General features: G+C 46.9%; 1 protein-coding gene across 3 annotated transcripts in view; it reads right to left on the minus strand.

Moving 5' to 3' along the window:
- Positions 1-1066: 1066 nt before the first annotated feature.
- Positions 1067-20119, minus strand: part of TYK2 (tyrosine kinase 2) — a 40840-nt gene continuing 21787 nt past the window's right edge. For all 3 annotated transcript variants that reach the window (XM_083185090.1, XM_083185089.1, XM_083185088.1), the window contains exons 7-25: positions 19493-19690; positions 18063-18220; positions 17500-17617; positions 15753-15933; positions 14705-14823; positions 14092-14262; positions 13619-13706; positions 13397-13524; positions 12616-12751; positions 12381-12532; positions 11761-11911; positions 11492-11589; positions 10948-11140; positions 10742-10860; positions 10479-10651; positions 9624-9741; positions 6695-6805; positions 4967-5108; positions 1067-1864 (exon numbers count right to left, since the gene is read on the minus strand). In XM_083185090.1, the coding sequence (XP_083041216.1) occupies positions 4974-5108; positions 6695-6805; positions 9624-9741; positions 10479-10651; positions 10742-10860; positions 10948-11140; positions 11492-11589; positions 11761-11911; positions 12381-12532; positions 12616-12751; positions 13397-13524; positions 13619-13706; positions 14092-14262; positions 14705-14823; positions 15753-15933; positions 17500-17617; positions 18063-18220; positions 19493-19690 (2547 nt within the window). In that variant the 3' untranslated portion in view covers positions 1067-1864; positions 4967-4973. The remainder of the gene's footprint in view (positions 1865-4966; positions 5109-6694; positions 6806-9623; positions 9742-10478; positions 10652-10741; positions 10861-10947; positions 11141-11491; positions 11590-11760; positions 11912-12380; positions 12533-12615; positions 12752-13396; positions 13525-13618; positions 13707-14091; positions 14263-14704; positions 14824-15752; positions 15934-17499; positions 17618-18062; positions 18221-19492; positions 19691-20119) is intronic.

Below are 20119 nucleotides of genomic sequence, written 5' to 3' on the forward strand. Positions count from 1 at the left end.
ATCCAAAAAAAGAGATATGCAGGCTCTGGTACAAGGGGAAGTAGCCAAGGACAAGACCACACCGCATTATGATTGCCTGAATAGTCTGCAGAAGCGGACCACAAAGGTGCCATTGGTCACCACCTTGGCCGTCCTGTAATTTTCTACATTTTAGCAGTAGAAATGCAGCTATTTACTATCATCACTCCAATTATACTGATAAAAGCATATATGAGATTAGTTGCTGTGGGTTGACAGCTCATAGGGTAGTATTCAATGCCGGGGGGTGAACGGCCAGCGAGGGGGCTAAATGGCAGGGATTGCAGAAAACCAGCGATCCTCGCTGTTTAACCCCTTCGCTCCCTCTATTCAATGTTCCGGGGAAGTCCTGGCTGTCACAGCAAGACCCGCGGGTAATGCAGGGTGCCCGCTGCATTTAGCTGTGGGTCTCGCTGCTTCTGAAGCCGCCGATTCCAAAAATGGAGCAAGGGGGGAATCAGCGTATGCGGGGGGGGGGGGGGGGGGGCTGCTTGCTGTCACCGCTCGCCCCCGGCATTGAATACTGCCCATAATGTTATTAAAATGACAAAGTGTGTCAGGAATGATAAGCGTAACCTTATTGATGTCCCCGTCTATGACGAGATGTTAGGTTACATAACACGTCGGATACCTTAGCATTTGGTGTGAGCATGTTGACAGCACCTAGATACAGATTCATTTCTAACCGTAGCAATTTCCTTTATAGCTCTCTGCATATAGTCTGGGCCAGCACCAGTTCTGCCTAATGCTGGCCATATATCAGAAAGATCAATCTTAAGATCGATTGCACTCATGATTGTGTCCAATTTCCCTTCAATTCCCCGGCAGTCCTTGGTGGTTTTTGGACACACAATGTGCACACAATCTGCATACAATCAATTGAGATTGTATGATTGGGTACAATATCTTTCTGATGTATGGCCACCTTAACACAGACATACTCTCCTGTGTGAGCAATACACAGCAGTGGGGATGTTCATGCTCCAGGTGTATCTGTACTGCTGGAACTTCCTGTGCAATGGCAGTGATACCACACAGAACTCAAGCCTCTGTTTAAGCAGTTTAATAATTCACATCTGATGGGGGAGGGGACTAAAATACCTGATAAGTGACACATAACTGCATAACTATTACTTCTGGTGTAATTATGGGAATCCTCCCTCCTCTTGCAGCAAGCAGGCACAGTTAAAAGCAAAACACTTGATTCACAGACTTTAAGGCTTCTTGTGGGTCATAAAGTTTCAGTAACCCGTGGGTCCCCCCAGCTGTCAGTCAGTTGGAGAGGTTGGGTGTGGGGAGGGGTATACAGATGTTTAACATACTGCAATATTGCACCAGCCTTTTGCATAAATTGTGCATCTATGTAACGTGCATCCCAGGCGTATCCCTGTGCATCCCAGGCAAGGGAACGAAACACTGAACATCTGTGCGCAGCTATCCCAACTAGCAGTAAAGCACTTCATGAGAGTCGAAAAAGTTCACAGTTTGAAACTTTGTTTGGTAACAGATGTACCCTATATAGTCCCTTGGGTCTGAGCCATCACTGGGTCACAGTCCCTAAATGAAAGTTTTAATACAGTGGGTTTCTTTTGGCTTTGTACTCCTGAAGTGGTAACACTGCTCCAGTGATTAAAAAAAAATAAAAAATTCCAGCTGTCTCCAGCTCCCAGTGTCGGTCTTCGGGAAAAGACTACGGTGGGATAGTAACCAGCCATTCCATTGGTCGTACATGTGTGCCCATTCTGACATCCAGTGATGCCGCCATATTTCATATACATTGTAAGCAGCAAGTCAGGTAGCGGGTGCTGGCTGTCATTCCGTGCTCTGTGGTATCCATAGAGCCTTCCTACAAACAAAGAACATTGTGTTATCCAATCAGACAACTGCATGGGGTAGTGGGGGGGAGGGGGGGGGGTTTGGACGATTACACCTGGTGGACTGTGTGTTCCTACAAAGCATACTAGTGACAACATGGAGAGGAATGGTTATGCCACCCCTGAGCCTGTACAGAGGCCAGTACTTCGTTACAACAGATGGATACTACTGAGAGGCCTGAGGAAAAAAACATGGGCTTAAAGGCCCAAACACACTGGGCAATTTTGAGCTGAAAGCAGCTCACTTTTGGTGTTTTGAGCGGCTTACAGATCAAAACCGCCCAGTATGTATGGCTGGGTGCTCCCACATGGACGGCTTCCCATAGTGCCCTTCTAAGGAAAACCATTCACCCCCTGTGAAATCGCTGGCCTGGAAAAAAATAATTAAAAAATAATAATTACGCAGCGATTTTAAGGCCAGCAATTTTCACATCATCGCTGTCCATACAGGCTGGACAAAATTGCCCAGTGTGTATGGCTCTGCCTAACACAGACATACTCTCCTGAATGGTCTGCATGTGGAGTGGCACAGAAAGCGCTACTTTTCACCATCAAGTGATGCCGGAATCAGGGTGACAACAAGGTGCACAGTTGGTAATGTATATATCATCATGTAAATAAGAAGCAAGCTATGGAGAAAAGAAACTATCGCAAAATAATTTGTTAAAAACATATATATACAAAGAATGTGACCTGAATAACAAATACATTTTTCTTTTCCTCCCAAAGACACAAAAACAGAATCACAGACTGGAGGAAATGGGATTTGAAAATGTGGAGGCACAACACTAAGATAGATATTATCCAAGGAGATCAGCCTATGGACAGGGCATGCCTATCTACCAAGGGGTAGAGCTGAAAGACACACATGAGCATGTCTTAACCCCTTGAGTGGTGGATTTTGCTTGGGCAGGACAAATCCAGCAGCAATATCCACCACAGAATGTAGGGCCCCCTCCTGACCTCTGCTCCGCCCTTTGTATGCCGGAGCTCCCCTGCCACTGCCCCAGCCGCCAGTCAGTCAACAGTGACCACAGGCGACAGGCTCGGGGATGTTCGCGGCGGCTCCGGAGGACTCGGGCTCCTGAGCGATCTCGAGTCCCCCTGAACATCACCGAGCCTGCCCCCTGCAACTAATGGCCTAGGGGGCAGCGGCAGGGGAGCTCCGGCGTACGGAGCAGAGCAGTGAGGGGGAGCGACGGGAGGGGAGAGGAGGTGGGGGGTGCCCAGACAGGCTATACGCTAGTGGTGTACAGCTCCAGGCACCACTGGCGCACACCTTGATATTAGTGGTATGCCCGGAAATTTTCCAGGACAGCCCGCTGCGGCAACGCAGCTGAGCCCGGCAAATTTCCGGGCATACCACTCAAGTGGTTAATGGTAAAGGACAAGTTCTCCACACATGAAATAAAATCCCATCTGTATTTAAAGTCGTGATGCCGAAGGATTCTTGCAATGGATTGACCGTCCCTCCTTTTTCGTACGGTAGAGGAAAATCTGAAATGTGCATGTTCCGAAACTCCACTGCAGATGAGTGACCGATTGTTCAAGAGAGTGGATTCTGTCACAAGTGTTTCATATGCTGTGAATCTGAATCTCCAAGCTTTATGTGCATTGATCCATCAACATATCTGTCAGATGTCCCATACCCACAGTGGAATTCATTCTTTATTCAATTGGATTGCACTGTGCAGTGTACGCATTTCATTTAGACTATATAGTTCAGATCTGTACTATAAAGTCTGGCCTACATAGCCTATTTTTCTATTCGATTTCTATGCCACGCATCGGGATCAAATGCGGCTGAAAACCGTTAGATTTCAATACATTTTTGACTAGATAAGCAATATATAACAGAAAAAGAGTCAAAATCGTGTGTGCGAGGCAAGAGATATCCAGAAGAGTATGGCAATAAAGCTCAGCCAGGAGGCCAAAATGTTTGCGTTCGGAACAGTTTAGAGATGTTGTGCAGCCGCATATTGTTGCGGCAGTAAAGATTTTTTAGATCTTCTTTCTTTTCTTCCATAGATTTAATTTCTCTGAGTCGACATTTCCCAATGCAGAGATGCTGGAGAGTGACAGAGGTCAACGGTTTTTATCCCCAATGTGTCACTTCTGGAAACAAATAAGTTTTCTCCTGTCTCAATTTGGCAGCGGCACTTTGCAAGTTCTTGGTGGACCTTTGAACACCATTAATGAAGGTGCAGACCAGGAGTCTGAATAGTCCAGTGGAGCGAAGATTGAAGCAGTGTTGACTGGTGCTTGCTTTTTTCAACGTATGTGAAAAATTAAGCATAGAGCTGTTAAAGGCGTTGGAGTGATGGAGAGATAAGGAACGGAGGAGGAGTAGGTAAAGGCCCATGTATAGGAAGGTTTAAAGATCCATTAGGTCCGGATATAAGCTTAGCATTTGCATAGCTTTGAAGTTAGGCAGGAGGTAATATCTAAAGCTAGCTGATATGTTGCCCCATAACAGAGGGACGGAGGCCCCTGCTTGGCAGTCACAGGAGAACAGGCTGACAAACGCATGAAGTATGACATCAGGAGCATGTCTACATGAGAAGCACAAAGAGCTGGCTGCTGTGTTGCTCCAGAATTTGTGGACGAGAGTCTGAGAAGGACAGATACAGTCACAGGAGACAGCAGTCACAAATCAATACAGGGAACATAAAATCAAAATAATATCTGGAGGTTTGTAACACAAAGAGTTGGCTACTGTATTGCTTCAAGGTTGAGACATGGGCCTCTAGTAGTCAAATGAAGTGCTACAGTCACATGACAGTAGGCACAGATCCATACATGAAGTTAGTAATGCTGCTTTCAGACAGCAAAACTGGCTTTGACCGGGTATTTTAAAACGTTTCTAAAAACGGGTCTGCCAGCTAAAACCCCTTTCACACTGCAGGTCTTTAAACGGTATTTCAGTGCAGTTTTTGTTCCTTCACAAAATGACCCATATGTATGTATGTATGTATGTATGTATGTATGTATGTATGTATGTATGTATGTATGTATGTATGTATGTATCAGATTATAATTTTTATTTTTCACACACAAGTCCCTGAGATACACACCAGTGGATTAGCACACGCTGAACACGGATGGTGCCTGTGTACTGTATGTATTATGGAAGGATTTCAGGATGGGGATTAGGCTCGGAAACGACGGCCGGAAATTTGCCTCGGTCTCCCAGCAGTCCTTCATCAGTTTGTAGAGCTTTAAAAACAAGAAGAGGAGTTAAAAGCAGAGACGCATACATAACTAGTCGGGACCCATGCCAAACGTCAAGAGCACAAAGAGAACCAATGCATAAATATTATATTATAATTCATACACTGGTTTTGAGGGGATTTTTTGTTGGGGGGGGGGGGGCTGTGTGGCTCAGATTTACTTGGTTCTTTTTTCAAAAATAGCGCAATTTTTTTCTGCGCAATTGGCTATCCAAAACACCAGAGCCGGGCAGCCAATTAAGATGCAGTTTCTGGATCCGAAAATAACCGGGTGAATTCAAACCAGCACATCTGTCATGCGATAAATACCACCACAACAACAGAAGTGTCCGCTTAGACCAGGAAGAGGAAAGGCTCATGTAAAGCTATTTCTGCAGGTAATCACGGTCTGGCCAATGGCTTATGCAGGCAGATTAGGATATAATAAGGCAATTGCGATGTGCTCCAATGTTGTTCCTCTATTCATATTAAGTAGTTTTTTTAAATCATTGTTATAATGTACTATATGCTGCCTTATGGTTGAAATACAGCATTTAATGTGATGTTTAAATCAACATCTTTGAACCAATAAATAAATATTTGTGTTCTAGCTTGAAAGCGTTTGACCAAACAGACAAATAATTAGCCGTCTAATGCACCTGTGGCTACACATGGATATACTTAAAATTTGGACGGTTTGAGTGCCTTGAGGACCGCGTATGGGAACTTCTACAAAAGTTCTGTTCTCACACTCGGTCCTCAGGACCCCACACAGTTCACCTTTTCCAGGTCACCCGACAGGTGCAATCATTACTCATTGACAGGTGGAGCTAATTATTTCACTTGTGATTCTGTGAAGAGACCTGCAGGACCGAGTTTGAGAATCTGTGCATTAGACAATATTTTAAACAATATGCATGATAAATTTGTGCATGTCTAGTGCAGGGCTGGCCAAAACGGTCCTCGAGATCTACCAACGGACCACGTTTCCCAATCACCTATCTGGTGCACAGCTGTAGTCATTACTGTCACATGACCCAGATCACCTAGCTGGCGCACAGCTGTAGTCATTACTAACTGTCACATTTTTAAACCTGCTGCATTCATTCCTACTATAGACCCACAGGCTGCCTGAGATACATGAACTGTTGGTAGATCTTGAGGACAGGTTTGGCCACCCCTGGTCTAATGTGTACGCACTATATTGTTAACGATGCGCTTGTACGTGTTTTATTTATTAATGTAAAAATGTCCTACTTTACATTCTAACTGTCTCAGGTAATGAAGGGATCCACATTTTGGGTTGTCCTCCCCTGGCAAACACCTCTTACTACTGAAATCAGTGGGCCAATATAGACCATGCATACATATACTGTAGTATGGGAGGACTGAATCAACAGCACTGAACAGAGAAAAACTAATAGGTGCAACTGCGTTCAGTCCTCCTGCCCTAGGTGCTCATTGAGGGGATGGTGAAGCCCTCTAAGCCCCCTCCGACTCGCACAAGGGGTACGCACCACAATGTAGAGTTGTTTATAATTATATACACTACACGCTGGTCTGACAGAAGCTTTGCTGTGATTCTCTGCTTACCTCCATAGGGCAATCGCTGGGACACGGCAACCTCTGACCTCGATCCAGTAAATCGATCAGCCGCACCACCGTCATCTGTCCTTGGGTGACTCCAATCATCTCTATGAATTTCTACGCAGGGGGGGGAAGATGGACAATTTAATGATCATCGTCATCATCATCTTTGTACCAATAATTATTGGGTTTGGTCACATAAACTGTTGGTTTATTTTCTCACAGTGAAGGTTGCCATCTGTGGACCACAGCCTAGCAATTCATTGTGGGTTGGTGAAATTAATGGGGGTTAAGCCCACACAACAGCCACGTCTACAGAGTTCCAGTCCTGGGTGCAGATGGAATCAGGATAACAGATATTGGGGCAGATGTATTAAGCCTGGTGAAGTGATAAAGTGTCAGATTATAATGCAGCTAATAACATTTTTACAACCAGCCCGTAACACGGTAGCTACAGTAGGAGCGGATTTATCACCGGTCACTTTATCACTTCACCAGACTAAATACATCTGCCCCATTATGCAGCATATAAGTGACCAGACTAAATACATCTGCCCCATTATGCAGCATATAAGTGACCAGACTAAATACATCTGCCCCATTATGCAGCATATAAGTGACCAGACTTCATACATCTGCCCCATTATGCAGCATATAAGTGACCAGACTAAATACATCTGCCCCATTATGCGGCATATAAGTGACCAGACTTAATACATCTGCCCCCTTATGCGGCATATAAGTGACCAGACTAAATACATCTGCCCCATTATGCGGCATATAAGTGACCAGACTTAATACATCTGACCCCTTATGCGGCATATAAGTGACCAGACTAAATACATCTGCCCCATTATGCGGCATATAAGTGACCAGACTTAATACATCTGCCCCATTATGCGGCATATAAGTGACCAGACTGAATACATCTGCCCCCTTATGCGGCATATAAGTGACCAGACTTAACCCCTTCACGACATTGCCTTTTAAGGTAATTTTTTTTTTTTTTTTCCTCCTTGCGTTCAAATAAGCGTAACTTTTTTAATTTTCCGGCTATATAGACACATGAGGGCTTTTTTTTTGCGGGACAAGTTGTACTTTTTAATGGTACCATTTACTATACCGTATAATATTCTGGGGAATCAGGAAATAATTCAATGTGGGGTAAAAAGAAAAAAAAACACAATTCCACAATTTTGCGCTGGTTACGTTTTTTTTGGAGTTCATAGTTCGTTTAAAATGATGGGTTATCTTTATTCTATGGGTCGTTACGATTCCGGTGATACCAAACTTATATAGTTTTCGTTACGTTTTACGACAAAAAAAAAATAGAATATGTTACGGTTTTTCGAATTTGCGTCGCGTCGCCATGTTCTGCGGCTTATAACTTTTTTATTTTTCCACCTACGGACCTGGGTGAGGGCTCATTTTTTGCGGGCTGAAGTGTACTTTTTAATTAATACCATTATGGGATATGGGCGACTTTCTGATCTCTTTTAGCTATTTTTTTTTGGGTAGGCGATGCGACCAAAAAACGTAGTTTTGGCGTTGGGGATTATTTTCCGTTTACGCCTTTAACCGTGCGGGATAACTAATGTTATATTTTAATAGATCGGACTTTTAGGAACGCGGCGATACCAAATATGTTTATTTTTTTATTTTTTATTTATTTTTATTTGGGAAATGGGGAAAGGGGGGTGATTTGAACTTTTAATATTTTTTTTTTTTTTTTTTTTTTAACTTTTTTTTTTTTTTTTTTTTACTTTCACTACAAGGCCCCCTAGTGTACTTGACCACTAGGGGGCGCGATCGCCTGTACTAGGTTCAGCCATAGAGCTCTATGGCTGAACGTAGTGATTTTATGCACTTCCTATTACATCCTGCCTGAGGCAGGATGTAATAGGTATGCATACACGGCCAGCACAGGGGTCTACATTAGACCCCTGGCTACCATGGCAACCGATCGGCACCCTCCGATCTCGCTGCGGGGGGCCCCGATCGGCGCCGGAGGGGGGCGCCCCCCCTCCGATCAGCTATTTAAGCACTGCGGGCGCTTTGCCCGCGGTGCTTAAAGGGTTAAACGGCCACGATTGGCGAACTCGCCGCTCGTGGCCGTGAGAGCAGGGACCTGGCTGTAATATACAGCCATTACCCTGCTCTCTTTCAAGCCAGCTCACTCCGTGAGCTGGCTTGATTCCCCCGCAACCGACATATGACGTATATATACGTCATATGTCGTGAAGGGGTTAATACATCTGCCCCCTTATGCGGCATATAAGTGACCAGACTTCATACATCTGCCCCATTATGCAGCATATAAGTGACCAGACTAAATACATCTGCCCCCTCATGCGGCATATAAGTGACCAGACTTCATACATCTGCCCCATTATGCGGCATATTAGTGACCAGACTAAATACATCTGCCCCATTATGCAGCATATAAGTGACCAGACTAAATACATCTGCCCCCTCATGCGGCATATAAGTGACCAGACTTCATACATCTGCCCCATTATGCGGCATATTAGTGACCAGACTAAATACATCTGCCCCATTATGCAGCATATAAGTGACCAGACTAAATACATCTGCCCCCTCATGCGGCATATAAGTGACCAGACTTCATACATCTGCCCCATTATGCGGCATATAAGTGACCAGACTAAATACATCTGCCCCATTATGCGGCATAAGTGACCAGACTTAATACATCTGCCCCCTTATGCGGCATATAAGTGACCAGACTAAATACATTTGCCCCATTATGCAGCATATAAGTGACCAGACTTAATACATCTGCCCCATTATGCAGCATATAAGTGACCAGACTTAATACATCTGCCCCATTATGCAGCATATAAGTGACCAGACTTAATACATCTGCCCCCTTATGCGGCATATAAGTGAAAAAAACCCCATGGGAAATACTCACAGCAGGGGGGCTCTGATTGGAGTCGCATCGAGTCAGCAGCTCATATAGGGTAACCCCGAATGACCAGACATCGGAGGCATAGAAGAATTTGCATTCCTTAAGACATTCTGTGGCATACCTGCATCAGGACAACAGAAGAAGAGATGGACGTCAGCTATTTGGTCATACCAATATGGGCAAGTAGTGGCCAATGCCCCACCTGGTGCAAAGTTGTGCATAAAGTTATAATTGATAGGACATTCTTCTAGCAGACTCCATGAAGAAGGCCCACAAGGACCGCAACGTGTTTAAGTAAGAAAGTTTACTCCACACCACTCACACGCACATCACAAGTCTCCTCTGTTTGCAGAGTAGAGCGTAGGCCGGGACGCCAGCCTATTGTGCCACCACCCTGCACCATAAAGCAATCCCTGGTTTCCAGTGACTCTAACGTCCAGCCCCACCTCTTTGGACACCCTCTGTCTTTCCCCTATCCCCTGACTGTACCCACTCTCTGCCATGAGAGTTCCGTTGTGGAGAACAATATCCACAGCCTGCACCAGCAGCACAGAGAAGTGACTGCATTATTTTTTACCTTCTAATACTACATGATTTTTGTCACATTTAATTTTCCTTCTTGTTTGATAAACATCATTAGATTTATGCTAGACTCCCACTCTGTCCTGCTCATTTGTGCACATCAGACACATCACTAGGCGATTACAAAGCACCGGTCTCTACACCCCTTATCTATCCAGACTCACTACAGAGCCTGGGCTTGCACGAGGCCTACCTTTCACCACCTTTATAACACAGCATACATGAAAAGCACAGGCGGTATTGTGAACATGAACGGCGGTTATACAGATTCCTTACCAGAACACAGGACTGTCGCCGTCCTCTCTTACTCTGTAATACTCATGACCTTCAGGCACAGCTTTAGCGAGTCCAAAATCCCCGATCTTCACCACATTCTCCTTTTCCACCAGGACGTTGCGTGCGGCGAGGTCGCGGTGAATATAATGCTGAGAGTGGAGGTATGCCATACCCTGAGTGTGCAAGGCAGACAGATTTATCAGAGTGTCGGCCACGGGCCACTAGATTACCTCATAAGACCCGGGGGTGCCGCACAGACTCACCTCACAGATCTGCTGGGCAAATAGTAATATCTGTGTCAGGCTGACGCTGTGCTTGGGCAGGTAATCCCGCAGACTCCCCAGGGGGACATACTCCATAATCAGCTGGACAATCTTATCGCCTGCAAAGAGAATTATAGGCGGAGGGAAAATGAAGCCTGCAGATGGCAAACTCTATAAAACCAGAGGAGCCCGCACAGGACGCTAACCTTGCTCGCTGCAGCACCCTTTGTACTTCACAATGTTCTCATGGTAAAGGGTTTTCAGGATCTTGATCTCTCCTTTCCAGCTGGTCTCCAGCTGCTGATTGCATCCCGACTTCAGGGACTTCACAGCCACCATCTCTCCAGTCCCATCATTATTTGGGTCATAGCAGTACAGGCTCACTTTCCCAAAATGTCCCTACGGAGAGGAGTCAACAATATCAGAGCTTTGATGGCTAGTCCCAGTGGAAGCAGCCATTTTATATTTTCAGTGCTCAGGTGACTGCAGGCTATGAAATCACGATGAACCAGTGACATCACTGCAGCAGCCATTTTGTGAGCTGAACTAATATTCATGGTATATGGAGTCAGTGAGGCATCCAGTGCTCTGTTCCCCACAGGAATGCCACCAGTCCCCAGTAAACCAACAGGCGGCCTTCTCTTGAATGTCATTCTACAAAATGGCTGCCCCCGCTATGTATAAGTGACACATGTGACCAGACAGCACAAAAACAGAGGAGGAGAGACTGGGAATAGGAAGTGGAAATACCTCTCCCAACTCTCGGATCTTCTTCAAGTATCGTTTCTGGAACACTGTCGGGTCTGTGATGGAGTAATCCGGGCTGACAGAGCCAATATCATACAGATCTATGTGCAACATAGGAGGCAAATCTCAAAATGGAAGTAACAGGACACAGACTATTTAAAAAAAAAAAAATAGTACAAGTTCTCTGAATTTAGCTCAGCAAAACTGATAACAAAGGGGCTAAACTTTCATGGTCTATCAAAGTGGCCACCATCAACTCCCTCCCCTCTTACCGTGGGGCTGCAGTTGGGTCAGATCTCGGAGAATGGTGCGGAAAGAGGGCCTCCCGGAGGCATTGTAGTTATGGCACTGGCCAATCAGATCAGCCAGTTCCTTGCATGACGGCTCGGGGAGTCCCAGCTGCTTTTCATAAAACCGCTCTTTCTGTAGGAGTTTAACAGGAGAAGAATGATTGAAGATAAAACGGCTCCCGTCCAAGCGAACATCCGTCCCATCTGCCATGCAAATCCCCGCATTTGCATGTGAGGGGATGTGTACGCTTACACATTCCTTCACATGCCGGCGCACGGGCAAAAAAAAAATCATTCAATGGCCAGAGATGACCGAAAAGGCGGCGGGCGCTGATGTCATGTGATGTCAGCCGCCTGTCCTGAGCAGGCATCAGCCCGCCTGCGTTTCCGGGGTAACGTCCAGTGGGCGTTCCCCTGCCCCAGCCCACGCAGCGAGTGTGATACTTGCCGACGGCGTTTGCACAGCGGGTCTGCACATGTGCATTTTTGCGCATGCGTAACATCAGTCACTGGACAGAATTTGACCCGTACCGATCAAACCTTAATCAGGCTCTTTGTGCCAACAGATGTATATTACATGGTATGTAAGAGGTCAGTCCTACCTCAGATGGCGTTCGCTCCTTTAAGGGAACATCCCCATTAAAGCAGATTTCCAGCAGAGTTGTGCCGAAGCTCCACTTGTCGGCAGCCGTAGTGACACCAGAGACGTGCCGGACACACTCCGGGGCAATCCAGGGGATTCGGTCTACTCGCTCTGCAAGATGACCGACATACTTAGAAATCACTGCAGTGCCTGTGTAAGTACTCTTACAACCAGCAGCAGCCATCATTCATTACCTTCCTGTGACAGCACTGAGAACGACACTCCGGGGTCACTTAGTTTAATGAAAGGAGAAGATCCGTCTTCTAACCCTTTCCTCGCCAGTAGAATATTCTTTGCACAGACATTTCCGTGGACTAAACCTTTATCTTCCTGAAGAAAGAAGAAGCATCTACTTGGTTATGCAAATTATAGTCTCCCTGCTCTTACACTAACTTACATCCAACAAACTGCATTCACCGCAAGGTGGAAGTGGCTGGAATGTCTAATATTATAGGGATTACTGATCCCGTGATAAATTCCTCTCCTTACAGAAGCACAGGACACACCAACAATATCACATGCTGTATCGCAAATGTACCTTGTGCAACACGTCTCACTGCAGAGAGCAATGATTGGCTGCATACACGTTGTAGTGATGTCACTTGTAGAATGTCGAGTGATGTCACTATCTTTTCTTCTAATCGACCGTATAGTGTTCATTGTAGCACCCTGCACAATCCATGCAGTTCCTCCTTCCAGCCTGGGCTGCTTTGGTGCATCTATCATACTCTGCTCTGTACCTCAGCACGGAGATACAAACCAGAGTGTGCTAGTAGCACCAGTGCAGACAGCACCACCCCAGGCAGCAGAGAGGAACTGCACAGGTTGTGTCAGGCGCAGTGTGTTCGAATGAACACTACCATATACGCAACAGACCTGCACATATTGGAGCACACAGAACCCTTATATATCCAACTGTATGTTAGTACGCTGTCCCTACTTCAAACACGGCATCTATGTGAGTAATACACATACCAGATAGTTTAAGGCACTCGCCAGTTGTCTGGCCACAGTGAACTTCCACCCGGAAGAGATCTGCATTTTATCCTTGCGCAGGCATACATCTAGTGGGCCGTGTTCAACAAACTCCTCCACCATGATGTCTTAGGAGAGAGAACAAACAAAAAAAGAGGTGAAGTGTGCATGAGACAAACAGGACACTCATTAACACCCACGGCTTTTCTGACGGGTACTCACTTTCCGATTCCCGGACACAGACTCCGTGGACGAATACCAGATGGATATGAGAGACTTGGCTCATGAGACTCGCAGTCTCGAAGAAAGCCTGAGGTAAGAGAAAGAAAAGGACGGTAAGCGCAGGGTGGGAGGGAGTGGGAAGATGGCAGAAAGGAGAGAAGAACAGGAAGTCAATAGATGGAAGGAAGAGTGTAACACTGTGTTGCAACCGCCACACAGCCTCACCCGTGCAGCCGCCACACAGCCTCACCCGTGCAGCCGCCACACAGCCTCACCCGTGCAGCCGCCACACAGCCTCACCCGTGCAGCCGCCACACAGCCTCACCCGTGCAGCCGCCACACAGCCTCACCCGTGCAGCCGCCACACAGCCTCACCCGTGCAGCCGCCACACAGCCTCACCCGTGCAGCCGCCACACAGGCCGTGCACACAGCACCATAATCCCACTGGCTCCCCTACGCATACAGCACTCACCAGCGCTATGTCTTGATGACTTGGGTCCAGCACTTTCAGGACTACTCGTAGATCATGTGAATTATTGTTCAGTTCACTGGACTCGTAATCTGAATCGTTCTCGCCACCCCCACTGACCACGAGAACCCCTTCATAGATATTCGATCTGGTCCCCTGACCCAAGTGGGATTTCTGTGAAGAGATACAGTAAATGACTGAGCATCACAAGAATTCCGGTAAGGAGTGTATTATTACGGTTGGAGAACAGGAAGTGCAGATAAACTATAAGATCCTCAGAGTAGACTCCTCTCCTATGTGTTTGGATCAGTGATCAATGTTAATATAATAATGCTGAGACGAATCTACTTTGGTGTGAAAACATTTGATCTTTATGGCAATTCCTATGTCCTGTGATGAGTAAAGTATAGTATTTTAGAAAATGCCAAAGCTAACAGGTGGTGTGATATTAATCCCCCCATCATACTGTAAGTTGACATCCCGAGTCTGATATATGGAAAGATAAAAGGTAGTTATGGAAACATCCGTCTCTGAGTGAACAAAGCCGTGTGTAAAAGAGTGCCCTCCACTGGTACATATTAAGAATACTACAACCATGCTCCCTCCGAACACAGACCTGTGAGATCTCGTGCTTGCGGATCTGGTGGAAGCTAAGTTGACTCAAGTTCAGATTCCGGGAGACTGAACCCTCTTTGCTATTTTTTCCTTTCCTGCAAATGGTGAGGTTGGATACTTCTGAAATGGAACAAGAAACGATTACATTATACATCTGTAAAGGTGCCCATACACGGTACAATTGCCGGGTGCGATAAGATGCGCGCTCTCGCGCACATCCCATTGCACAGCTCATCCCATTGCTGCACATACTTTTTGTACTAGATTGCATTGCATTGTAGCTCATTGCATTGCAAAACGTATGCGATGCGATCTAGTCCAAATTGCATACAATAATTGTACCCTGTATGGGCAACTTTAGTGCGCAGTGTGTAGAAAGTGTTTTTGTACAGGTGGTTTCAGAATACCCAAAACAGGACCAAGGTATAAATTCACTCTGAAAGCATTGTATGGTAATAACCAGGGGAGTTTACAGAGTGGGAGGGTGCAGTGGGGGGGGGGGGGCTGCAGTACAGTTCAAAATTCAAATATAAGAGCGGCACCCACTGCCAGTGAGTCAGATTAGAATGGTAGTCTGTGAGCACAGTTTAAATTTCAAATAGGAGAGCCTCGATAACTGCCATTCCAAACTGACTCACTGGAAGTGGGTGTGGCTTCGCTATTTGAATTTTGAACCACAAGACTATTGGCAACAGGATGACACATCAAAATGTTTGACGTGTATTAGATCAACATGGTCAAAAGGTTGACATGAGTTTCACATTTTTGGGGTGTCTATGTCGACACAGATTAACAGAGACACCGTTAAAGTGTAACACGAGTGCACACTCGCCATGCTTCAAGCACACTATTATATTGTCCCTCTATGCCCACTGGGATAGTAAGGTATGAACAAGTTGGTTTTAAATAAAAAACGCATTTGTGTGGGTCAACCACAGCTATAAAATATACGCAGCACATGCTTACAGATAGGTCCTACAGTGAATGCATTGGATTCTATATTCCCAATGTCAGCAGGATCTATAAATATACCAGAGTATGGTCTGTACCTCCAGACTTTGGCAGGATGCACTGCTTTACATGGAACACCTCCTGGCCAGATCTCAGGGTGCAGCCCCTCAGGCTCTCCGTTAGTTCTTTGATGCTGGGGAACCCTCGATCCCACTGCTCCAGAGTATACAAATGCCCCACCTGGTCTATCCGGAACTGCTTGTAACTGCAGCCTTTATTCTGGGGGACAAGTGTGCACAGAACAGGCCGTTATAAATGCAACAGGAAGAAGGCGTTCAGCTGGAAACAGACGATGGCAGACGCATACTGAGCGCCTGCTTCATTTACTTATTGAGCTCATTTTGTAAACAGGAAGATAGAAGTCCCAGAATTACAGATGGAATCCCAGACATGGAATAAAGGAGAAGTGCTGCCATCATTTGTACAGATGGAGCAGTGACCATTGGAGTTCTCACTTATGGACACTTACAGAAGAATGTGATGCCGCGGCAGTGCGGGATGCCGGCCGCGCCCCCAGGCGGCATTACATATCGTACATATCGCCGTTAATATCATTGCATTGTGCAGTTAGAATGGAGGCAAGCATCAAGTAACCTTTATGCAGCAGATGTACTAAGCTTTGAAGAGAATGCGTACAGAGATAAAGGTGCAGATGTATTGACCCTGGTGAAGAGATAAAGCAGAGGCGTAACTAATATTGTGGCGCCCCCCCGCCAAAAAATGACCTTACCCCTCCGCATGCCGCCCCCGCATTCAGTCCGGCACCGCAGCAGATAGCCTCCGGGCTCCGTCTCCTGCAGTAATGAAAAATGACACGACAAAATGGCTGCCCCCGTACAGCAGACAGTTTTTTTTAGGGATGTTAGAGGAGGTGGTGGCCTCCTCTAGCATCCTTAAAAACTGTCTGCTATTAGGGGGCAGCCATTTTGTCGTGTCATTTTTCATTACTGCAGGAGACAGAGCCCGGAGGCTATCTGCGGTGCCGGACTGAATGCGGTGGCGGCGGCATGCGGAGGGGTAAGGGGGGGTCTGACCAGAGTGCCCGGGAACCGGGGGCGCCCCGCTGGCGCTTGCTCCCCCAAGCAGCCGCGGTGGCTGCCTTACGGTAGCTACGCCTCTGAGATAAAGGTTATAACGCACTAGCCAATCAGCTGTTTGAAAAATGACAGTTAGGAGTTGATTGGCTGGTGCGTTATCACCTTCCACTTTATCTTTAACAGGCTTAATGCATCTGCCCCAAAGCACCAACCAGCTTTTAACTGCCAGTTTTAAATTGCAGCTTATAACATGGAAGTCAGCAGCTGATTGGTTGAGACCTGGGGCCTTATTCAATGCCGTTTAACGCCCGCACCGGCCGCTCACAATATTCTATGTTCCGGGGGAGCCCTCGCTGTTAGAGGACAGGGAGATTCCCACAAACAGCTAGGCTCACGGCTAATGCAGGGAGCCCACCGCACACTCAGTTTCCCTGCTGCTACAAAAACCTAGCGAGGTGGAAACGGCGTGTGTAGGGGGGTCAAATGAATACTGACCCTGCGAGCTGTGACCGGTCAGCACAGCTCGCAAAAGTAATTGAATACATCCCATAATCTCTCTACCCTTTATCAGTGTCTAAGACTTAGTACACCGCCACCCCATTTCTTTACTGCAACAATCCTATAAAGTTAGCAAATGACACAAAGCTTCAGAGAGAGTATAAATAGTAATGAAGTAATTTGAGCCAAATAAAAAAAGACAATACTTTACGTAAATAAAGCCCGCACCACCAGTTAACCCATCGCTGACCTGGTTTATGCCTTTCACAGTCATGATGAGTCTGTTATAGTTAAAAGCGCTCCAGCGGATAATGTACAAGCCATCCCTCTGCTCTTCCCGCTTCAGCTTCTGTACCACGTACTGTTCCCTGCAGGATGACAGGCGTTACCGAGACAGGAAGTGACATCACTGGTTCTAGTGGCAGAACAGGATGCTTGTCTAGTCTTACCCATACATTAGCATAAGTAAGAACGACATGCACAGGGCCGGATTCTGGCTCTGCTGGTCACATATGGACTGGGATACGTAGTACATATATAATACAGAGAAGGAGCACTGTGTTTGAATTCAGGGGCAAAACTATACTATGTAAAACCCTGGACAGTTTGAGGTTAGAATATAAAAGAGCCCAGGTACGATGCAGACAGAGCAGGAAAAAAATGGGACAAGTGGGAGGATCTGATGACACCTGACATCCGTACACATTATCCTGGAATTGTGGATGCACGGTCAGAGGTGGAAACATAATACCTATAAAGAGATAGACATACACACAGATACAGAGAGAAATGCATGGTGTACTGTGCACATACTGGAGGGGCCCATGAATCCCATTCAGGACACTCATCACCAAGCGTGGAGGGGCGACTTCATGACACAGGTAGTGGTTGGAGTCAGTCGTGAGCCTGAAGTAGCCATCCACCAGTGCTACAAAAGACAAAGCCTCTTCATATGATGGTAGGACTATCTCCTGTAGAGGAGAGAGAAGGACAGAGGTTTATTACAGGAGGAAGAAAGAACATTGAGAGGCAGAGGGAGTAGGGGACAAGAGGCATGGAGAGAAGAGAGGCAAAAGGGAGATGGGGCAAGAGGCCCAGTAGAGGTGAGAGAAAGGTGGAGAAAGGCCAGGGGGAGAAGGGGGAAAGAGGCAGAGAGAGAAAGGGGGGGGGGGGGGGGAGAGAGAAAAAGGGGGGGGGGGGAACGGGGTGCAAAGAGGCAGAGAGAGAATGGGTGGGGGGCAAAAAGGCAGAGAGAGGTAGGGGGGGGCAAAAAGGCGGAGAGAGAACGGGGCAAAGACAGAAAGAGAAAGGGGGGGCAAAGAGGCAGAGAGAGAGAAGGGGAGGCAAAGACAGAAAGAGAAAGGGGGGGGCAAAGAGGCAGAGAGAGAGAGAAGGGGGGGCAAAGAGGCAGAGAGAGAGAAGGGGGGGCAAAGAGGCAGAGAGAGAGAAGGGGGGGCAAAGAGGCAGAGAGAGAGAAGGGGGGGGCAAAGAGGCAGAGAGAGAGAAGGGGGGGGGCAAAGAGGCAGAGAGAGAAGGGGGGGGGCAAAGAGGCAGAGAGAGAAGGGGGGGGCAAAGAGGCAGAGAGAGAAGGGGGGGGCAAAGAGGCAGAGAGAGAAGGGGGGGGCAAAGAGGCAGAGAGAGAAGGGGGGGGCAAAGAGGCAGAGAGAGAAGGGGGGGGCAAAGAGGCAGAGAGAGAAGGGGGGGGCAAAGAGGCAGAGAGAGAAGGGGGGGGGGCAAAGAGGCAGAGAGAGAAGGGGGGGGGGGCAAAGAGGCAGAGAGAGAAGGGGGGGGCAAAGAGGCAGAGAGAAAAGGAGGCAAAGAGAAAAGGAGGCCAGGACAAGAGAGAGGCGGGGGGGGGGGGGGGAAGAGAGGCAGAGGAAGAAGGGGAAAGAGGCCGGGGGAGAAGTGGGAAAGGGGCAGAATGAGAAAGGGGGGAAAGGGCACAGAGAGGCAGAATGAGAAAGGAGGGAAAGGGCAGAGAGAAACAGAGGGAGAAGGGCGAAAGAGGCCGGGAGAGGAAGGAGAGGCAGAAAGGTGAAAAAGGGCAAAGAGGCCGGGAGAGGAAAGAGACAGAAGAGGTGGGAGGGGGGGGGGGGGGACAGATGGACAGAGGGAGAAAGACAAGGAGAGGAGATGGACAGAGGGAAGAAGGAAGAGGGCAGAGGAAGATAGAGATGGTGAAAGATGGGGAATTGAGAGAATAAAAAAGGAGAGGGGGACGATGGAATGGAATAACCACGCACCAGGCAGCGGTTGTCCTGACAGTTGATGCTGACTTTACACCTGCTAATAACAATGTGTGTAATATCCTGGAAATCACAGAACTGCACCCACTTCTGGTCACTTGATTCTCCCCCGAGTACCACTTTTCCCGCCTTCGGTCCTTTCCCACGACTTTTCTTGCTGAAGTAATTTCTTGGATTGCTGCTCCCTGACCGTTCCTAAACCACAAACCAATCGTAATTTTTTTGTATTAAAAATAAATTATTTTTAGTGATGGCAATAAGTTAGATTCATTTTATTTTGTACATACTGTAGGGTCAGGTCTGTAAGCAAAAATGGATTTGGGTGGATTATATTTTTCTGTGCATGCTAAATACTGGCTGCTTCTGCATGTAGCCCACAGATAGACTGCTTGATTACCCTGCAATTTACATTTCAGTTTGAACACACTGCACATGTAACATCTGCCCCACCTGCAATGTCATATGGTTTGGCCCGGTTGCTTGCTTTTGGCTTTATGAACCAGGCCATAATTGCACGTTTTCCTATTTTCAAATATGTGCACAGATTATCCCAATCGGTCCGGTAGAGGAATATAAAATAAAGGCAATAAGAGGAAATAATGTAGATTTAGACGACTCATGCTG

The sequence above is a fragment of the Crinia signifera genome, chromosome 4, assembly GCF_055691185.1.
Source record: "Crinia signifera chromosome 4, ASM5569118v1, whole genome shotgun sequence".
Taxonomy (NCBI): domain Eukaryota; kingdom Metazoa; phylum Chordata; class Amphibia; order Anura; family Myobatrachidae; genus Crinia; species Crinia signifera.